Source organism: Austrofundulus limnaeus, unplaced genomic scaffold (assembly GCF_001266775.1).
Source record: "Austrofundulus limnaeus strain Quisiro unplaced genomic scaffold, Austrofundulus_limnaeus-1.0 Scaffold27, whole genome shotgun sequence".
In the NCBI taxonomy this organism is placed as follows: Eukaryota; Metazoa; Chordata; class Actinopteri; order Cyprinodontiformes; family Rivulidae; genus Austrofundulus; species Austrofundulus limnaeus.
In genome coordinates this window covers 846223-854475 of record NW_013952429.1, presented here as the reverse complement: position 1 = coordinate 854475, position 8253 = coordinate 846223, and the positions used below count along the sequence as shown (strand labels likewise).

Sequence of the window (8253 nt, the reverse complement as noted above, 5' to 3'; positions counted from 1 at the left end):
GTGTGTGTGTGTGTGTGTGTGTGTGTGTGTGTGTGTGTGTATTATCCAGCCTGAAGGGTGCTGCAAACATGTAAATAATGCCAAAATGAAGTTTTTGACACAGACATGTCAAGTGGATTATTGAAGCAGAAATCATTGTGTATCACCCCAGATGTTTTCAAAAGCAACACAGATTAAATCAAATGTACCACAGACATATTTTTCTACCAATGTCCAATAAATAAATAAATAGTTTTATAGTTTTGAAATGAGTGTTTCTATCGAGGAACCAGAAAGATAAGCTGGTGGTTCAAGAAGCGTGATCCATGAGAAGATTTTTTAGTTGTGTCACACTGGTCTTTTGGCAAGAGAATCAATGGAGCCTGTGGTTAGGATCAGCTCATTTCAGTGGAAAGCCCAATCCTGTAAATGTCTTTTAGAAAGGCTGCAATAAAAGGGCAGATTACAAAGAGGCTGGTTATTATTACACACGAGGTAAAAAACAAAACAACAGGAATGTTGGACATGTAAGTACAACAGAAATAAAATTACACTGATAACTTAGACAAAAACATCATTCAATTTCAGACTGGGATCAACATTTAGTTCTTTTGATGACTGAGCTCATTTGTGGTTTAACCTCCTTAGTCATAATCTCTGTTTTCCACTAAGCATGACATTTTAATGAGTAGACCTGTTTATGTTCAGTTCAAAAGTCTATATTCATACTAACAGGGATGATGGTGCAAAGCATCAAGCATCAATATTGTTTTAACAAACTTCAACAACAAAACTAAAAAGTGTAAAGATAGATGTTGTTAAATTTGTCATGTTTTGAATTTAGTATAGTGTGGTTGGTTATGATCAACAAGATGCCTGTTAAGAAACGCTCATCTTTATATTCAGTAAATCAGTGTAATTTCAACAAAACAACTACACAAATAAATAGCTGTCAAACAACTTGATTGACACAATATGCTATGGGAACATCATTAGTTTGGCAAACCCTCCTGAAGTCAGGTTTGTGAGGAAGCTAACTAGCAACCAGCAGGTGGTCCAGCCTTGGCTTCTGGAGCAAAGTCCAAATAAGCTACATGTTGTTGCCTTTGTATCCACTACCTGCAGACAGACTATGTACAATCAATGATTATTCATCACTTTCATTAAAGTGTGTTAAGTGGTTCACAAGACATTTTGCTAATGGAAACACAAGGCAGCTTCATCAGTTAGAAGTAAAGTCTTAGGTAAAGAGCTTGCACAGTGAGTAGCACGATGCATTCTTTTATTTCTCAGAATACTGTAGTATGACAAGTTTCATTTACTATCATACACTCTTTTTTTTTGCTTTTTTTAGTCAAATGTTAAACCGTACTGATATCTACATCAGCCCCCAATCTCACAGCTCTGCTATAATTGCTCTTCCAGAGTTCATTGTGTGTGTGTGACATGCCGCCGGCACTTCACCACAGCCTTTGTAAGAGTCTCAAAAGCATTCGACACGTAAGTGCCACCTCACGTAGAGACACCTGGTGCTAAGGCAAAACGTCGGGGTGGCAGTATTTGACACGGCAATGTTCATTTCTTCACCCTGCCTCACTCTTCGTCACCTGTTGACATTTTCCCCTCTTGGAGAGGCCCAATTTACCATCCAACCAGGCAGTGTCCACACACTTATTGAGGTGGTGCGCACACTCACTTTTGACATTTGGGTCAAGTTTTTGGGCGACAGAAAGAAGTAAAAGACATTTTCCTTGGAAAGCCTGGACGTTTGAAGTTTATTTCTTATGTTTTTGTTTTTCTTCGGAAAAGATGAGGTACTCAGCTTTCATAGGACTCCTGGTGGTTTTGCTAAAACAGTTCTGCACATCTGAAGGTAGGATGGTATTATACAGCTGGATTTAATTGTGTTATAATGTCAGTATTTTTAAAAAGAAAGGAAAATATTGATCATTATTTAATTCTGTTTTTTCTTATTTAATGTATTCTCTATTCTAGTTTTGTATTTCATTTATGTTTATATGTATTAATGGAAAAAAGCAGAATGACTGAATAAATATTTCATTCATTTTAACGTCTAAAGTTTTGAGCTACAGCTATAAAACTACATCCATTTGGTATGTCAGTCATTGAACATTTTCAATCATTTAAGTTAAACACAGATTACAAATCAAACTAAAGTACATACACTTACTGTGATCACAGCTGCAAAACAACTCTGAGAATTAACACTTTCTCCGCAGGTGGGTCTACCCCCAGCCAGTCCTCCACTGAGGTCACCTACCAAGATGGACAGAACTTATCCCAGGACCCAGAGCTCCCTGCTGCAGAACCGATGCCAGTAGTGTCTCTTCCTAGTTTGAAAGAAGTACAGCAGGCGGTAAAGACAGCCTCAGAACAAGCGGACAGTCGTGGGGCAGGGGAAGTGCTAAAGGAGCTGTTGGAGAGGGTGGTAGAAGCTGCTCTGGGTCACGCTGAAAGAGGAGGCGAAGCAAAAGATGCAGTGGCTAAGAAAGAAACAGTCAATCTTGATGGCCACGGAGTCGAAACAGGACGTGAAGTTGAAAAACTGGAGCAACCAGTGTTGAATAAAAATACTATTTTTAAGGAAGGAGATGCTGGATTTGAAGAGGAGGGGGAAGCAGAGGCAGATGCAATTGAAGATGTAGTTATGGGAGAGAAGAGGGTTGTCAAGGGACAGGGTGGAACAGCAGCTGCGTCGATGGAGAAGTCCACAGAAAGTGTAGAAACTGAAGTCAGAGAGGCAGAGGGTTTGGAGGATATAGATGAGTCACTAGGAACCACAGTCAGCCAGGAGGTTACAGAGAAAGCTTCAGAAAAGACAAAAGTAGAATTAGAACGAAGGGAGGAAGACAGCAAAGAGCAAGTTGTGTTGTCAGTTCTAAAGAATGCCACTGAAACAGAAATAAGGGACAAAGAGGAAACTCCAGCTGCTGTGGAGGCGGTAGTAGATGTTCAGCCAGAGCAGGAAGATGTGAATGACTCTAAACCTGGCCTGGGTGTAGCTGAAGATGAGCAGATAGGGACTAACGGAGGAAAAGAAGTCCTTCTGAATGAAGAAACGCCAACATCTGAAACAGATGGAGAGATAACTGTGCTGCCTTCTAAACATTCTGAGATAAAAATAACAAAAGCTGTTGTAGGTGGGCCAGCAGAGGTGGAAGAGGGGATAAAGAGGGGCGAGTTTATGGAAGGACATGAAAAAGCAGATGAAAAACGAGATTTAGAGGCAGGAGGAACTGAGGACAAGGCAGAAACAAAGGTTATATATTTCAGACAAGCAACAGTGGATGAAATAAATAATATAAGTGTTATCAAGGAGAAGTCCTCGGTGAACATGGGAGGAGACAATAAAGGAGAGGAAGAACAAACTACCGTAAAGAATCTGCACCACGTCAATGATCAAGGTGAGACATGTGTTGCTAATATTCAGCATGTCCAATGAAATAATCATTGCTGAGAGAGAAAAAAAGGGGACCTTAAATTTCACAACAAACACATTATTACCTGCCTCATTCAGTTTTCTTTTAGTTCATCTGTATAGGTTACTGGGACTGTTTATAATGTAAAACACCCTCACAATATGGATCACAAAAATGTTAAGTCTGCAGCAAAATGTTTCTTTAAAATTCAGTGCCACTAGACTCAGCAGCTTTGGGATTAGCAACACAGTGTCTGCATCTTAATATGATTTTGGAAAGAAGTACGTGGTCCATCAGTTTGAATAAAAAACACTGACACTGATAAAAGAAAAAAAATCGGAATCCCTGTTTATATACTTGAGTTACAGTTATATTTTATAGAACTCCGTAATCAGACTTTTGTGACATACAGCAGCTATTGCTGATATCTGTTAGTATTTTTTTCATTGTTCTTTTTTCATTTAAAAAAGGTACATTAATCAGGGCCACCCCTAGCCAGTTTGGTGGCCCTTGTGTGATTTTCAAATTATCTCTGCCATTTTACAGTTGCATACCAAATTAAATAGTTTTGTCTTTGATATTCCCCAATTAAAATAGATAACAATATAAGGAATTTAGTCATGATAAGATCTAGTCATTTGATCATTGTACCAAGTTTTTTACATTAATAAAACAACATTACATCTGTATTTTATGAAGGCAGAACACTAAAAACCAGAGTTTAACCTGAACTTAATTGAAGATCATAACAGAAACTTCCTTATCCTTATTGTATTTTCTAGGTACACATTAAGCACACATAGTTAGTCTTGACATCAGTCCCTGTAGACATGTTTTAATGCATTCTATTGGTGCACACATAACATGACTCATAAGCTTCTCTCAGCTTTACATTATTCTACATGCTGTAGGTCTTTTTCTTTAACATTGATCTTTTAGACTGATTTTCACACGTGTGTCACAAACCTTTCCTCTAGAGACATTGGTGATCCCTGGCCTACATCTTGAGCACAGTACCAAAGCCTTCATGGGAAACAGACCTGAATACCAACTCCCCACCCTAAACCCATCAGCTGATGAAGTGGAAAGTGAAGAAAATACCCTCAGTGATGAGAAATTTGATCACAGCAATGAAATCATTACTCCAACAGATGACTTTTTGCCACACAAACATGGCAGGATCCAACCTACGCTGGAGCATTTTCAGAATGATGTTCTGGCTGAATACCATCAGGCAGAGGGAGGGGAACCAAGGGAGGCCAATGAGCTGGTGGAAGATTCACCTGGAATCAGAGGTAAATATGTACAAATATCAGGAAGGGCATATAATGGGCCTCATGCAAGAACATTTCTGTATACTTATCCAAAATTTCTCTTACTTTTTTCATACAAAGGGCTCGTACGAACATGCCATGTCAGGTTCAGCAAACGCTTCTAATTTCAGGAAAACATGTAAATGAGCAGCGGAAACATAAAGAATGCCACCTGTAGGTATTCAGGTGTGTAGGAGTGAGCTTAAAGTGAATTAAGCTTTTCCCACAACTCTCATACACAAGGTTATGAGGAAACTTTTACCAAGGTATTTCTCATTACTTGTTAATATCTTTGTGCGAAGTGAAAAGTGACACAATAAGTGAATGTTCAGATGAGTTCAAGTTGATTCATAAAGACTATGCAATCATTTATTTACACAAATTGAACAGATCATACCTGATTGTGGTTATTCCTATAACAAGTGTCAGGGTTAAATGAGATAAAACCCGCGTCCGAATTTCAATTCACATCAACTCAGATTACTTATATAGAACAGTAAAAACGTCAGTTCTGATGTTAACAACCAAACAATTTTACTGGCACCTTTAGCTTAAGTTTTGGCAAATTAAGAACAAGGAAAGGAGGAAAGTAAGATTAGTATGTTACTACTACTTTTACTTTTATCAAAGTGTGGGTCAACCGGAACTGTACGTCTTTTCTAAGGTCAGGTTCCACATGACACGTCACTCCGAACACATCAGCTTTTACCTGATGATGTCTTCTTAAGGCACCCTCGGGGTAGGAGCTGGCTTGCCTCCGATCAGTCAGGGAACTGATGTCGGCTCGCTTACCGGTCATTGGCGAACAGGTGTTTTTCAGGTAACTTTTATCTGTTTCAGTCCAAGCCAGAAAAATTCAAGCCACATCCGGTTCCTTTTTCCAAATTAAAATCTCTCCTCGGGAGTTAAAAACAATCAGAGGCTCGAAGCCTCGATTTGGAACCATCGGCAGGCGTGCCGGGTCCCTGGCTGTGAAGTCTTCCCTAGTTAGCTCATGGGATCAGACTTAAAGCCAAACTGGGTTTTCTCCAGAGAGAATCCCAGCTGTCTTCCTAGGTTAGAATCAGGAAGAAGAGTGTGTCGCTCAAAGCCGTCCGGGTTAGCAAAAGAAACGGATGAACTTTGGTTCTGCCCTCAGGTTTATAGATGAGTCAGAGAAGAAAGATAAAGATTTGCCAGCGGTGCCAGCCCAAGGTTAAAATTATGTGGCTGTTCAACAACATTTTATGATAACCTCTTTTCAGCTTTCTTCTGATAAACTCTAAGAGAAATCATTGCAAAACGTTTATGATGATTAATTAACATTTCTGTTATAATCAGTTCTGAACCTTCTGTTAGTCCAGATAAATGAAAGATTTTCTCAGGAAAAATCCACAATTATATTACTGTGTTCACAGTAAAATAAAAACAGTGATTTACATAAAAACACAATGAAAACATTGTAATCAGATTCTCTGTGTTTTTTAAATCGTTATTAATCTTTAAGGCACAATAAAAGAAAAGAAGTGGTTCCACTTTTCCTGTGACAGTCATTATCATGATTTAACAAATGCATAAACATTCTTAGTTAAACAACAAATGAATCACAAACAGAAGAGATTGTTCTGTCCATTATCTGATTAAGAGAACTGAGGGGTTCTCTTCCACGGTTAGGACGACCTGTCATGGCCTAAATAGAGTTCAGTTTGTGGCAGAGTTCCTGTCCTCTCGTCAGGCCTGTCCGAGGCCTGCTTCGAGGCAGTAAATCTTGTTTCTTCACTCGAGGTGACCCCTACAGGTGCTTAGCATAATTACCACCCCAATAATACCGTATAAGGCTATGCTTCCTGCCCTACATACCATGAAGCATTCATTCATAAAAATGGCAGCGCAAAGTAAAAAGAAGAACTTCACGAGTTCAGAGATTGAAGTCCTGCTCTCAGAGATTCAGAAAAGAAAATCAGTCCTTTTAGCAGCGCCACTTGTGGAACCAAAAGATCTGATAAAGCCAAGGAATGGTTAAAAATGATGGTTGCAATTAACCGTGTTAATGCCGTGTCTCCTGTGGGTTGCTAAAATTAGTGACTGTATGACCCACGGGTGACATAAATATCAATAAATTCAATAAAATTTCCACCTTCCAACCAGTACTACAACTGGTCTGCTGCTAGAAAGAAGTCATACACTTTTCCCTGTCCTGCTTTGTGCTGCAGGTGCTATCTCCACTGCTAACAGTCTACCTGCAGCCACCCACGTGAGTAATAAGGATGTTTTGTGAAAATCATGGATTTTTGAGGGTCACAGGTAGTCTGAAGAGATTGATGTGATTCACTTAAATAAAGAGGACAAAGTTTGATATGAAAATGGCTTCAAAAAATGTCTTGCCGTTACAATTAATGCATAATTTGAGTTGATTTGTAGTTCGAGATCTTGAAGTTTTTATTGTAGTGTTACACAATAGCATTAATATCCTATTTAAATTATAGCAATTTAAGCAACATTATTACATTTAAAAATATAATTCCAATTCAGACACAACAGACTATTGTCAACATAATTATGGAGTGTGTTTTATTTTCAACTCAAAATCTCTTCAAACTAATGAAATATAAAGTTATTAGTGAAGAAAATCAGTCTGGATAACAGCAGACTGAGTGCATGTAAATATATAACATGTCTGGGACTTGTGAATTTTGTTGGTATTTGAAAAAAATACATTCAAAAGTGGTGTATGCAATATGTTCTCCTAAATCACTCGTACGCACAACTTAAGAACAAATCTGTTCGTTTGAGCGGTTCTTGCATGAGGCCCATTGACTGCTAAATCTTTTGTGTCAAGTTTTCTTGGTAACATATGCAAAAGAAAGCAACAACATTTGTACAATAAATCCAGTGACTTTATTTTCTATCGTCCATTGTTTGTCTTGTTTTTGCCTTAATGCACCTGTTCAGAGACAGATGAGCGAGGCCTGGAGGCATGGAAAATTGGGGCTATTTTTGCTGCAGTCTTCCTGGTTTTGGAGACTCTCGTCATCATTTTTTATATTGTCAAATGTCGAAACAAAAAAAGGTAAGTGCAGTCTAAAAAAAGTTATAAAAACTTTTTATAACATTTTAAAAGGGTCTGAAGAGAAAAACAAGTACCTTAAAGTATGTCACTTAAAAAAATAATGAAAACTTTTGCTTCAAAATACGTGCTTTAAGAAAATCTCATCTGAGTAAATTTGTTCTGTTTTTTCATATATAATTACCACTTGGTTTTTACAATCATTTTTATAAACTATCCAAATTTCAAATCAATATGTGTTTGCATTTTAACAATTTGGAAGTTTAGCTTGACACACTAAAACTATTGTTTGTTCACTCAAAACTATGTTGAACAATGTTACACATTATGTATGTGGTGCAAAGTACATATTTTGGATAAAGCCACGTGAAGTCATTTCTCAAACAAACAACAGCATAAAAGGCAACAACCAAATGCTTAAACTGAGATTACAGAATAAAACCACTGTAGAACGGGATTTATTTTAATATATATG

At 37.9% G+C, this 8253-nt stretch overlaps 1 protein-coding gene across 3 annotated transcripts in view; it reads left to right on the top strand.

Annotated features, from left to right (window-relative positions):
* The first annotated feature begins 1603 nt into the window (after positions 1-1603).
* si:dkeyp-118a3.2 (uncharacterized) overlaps positions 1604-8253 on the top strand; it is a 14210-nt gene continuing 7560 nt past the window's right edge. The window contains exons 1-5 of one of the 3 annotated variants that reach the window (XM_014004874.1): positions 1604-1852; positions 2220-3404; positions 4397-4714; positions 6925-6965; positions 7664-7781. In XM_014004874.1, the coding sequence (XP_013860328.1) occupies positions 1789-1852; positions 2220-3404; positions 4397-4714; positions 6925-6965; positions 7664-7781 (1726 nt within the window). In that variant the 5' untranslated portion in view covers positions 1604-1788. The remainder of the gene's footprint in view (positions 1853-2219; positions 3405-4396; positions 4715-6924; positions 6966-7663; positions 7782-8253) is intronic. The other 2 variants (XM_014004876.1, XM_014004875.1) reach the window with 2 other exon arrangements.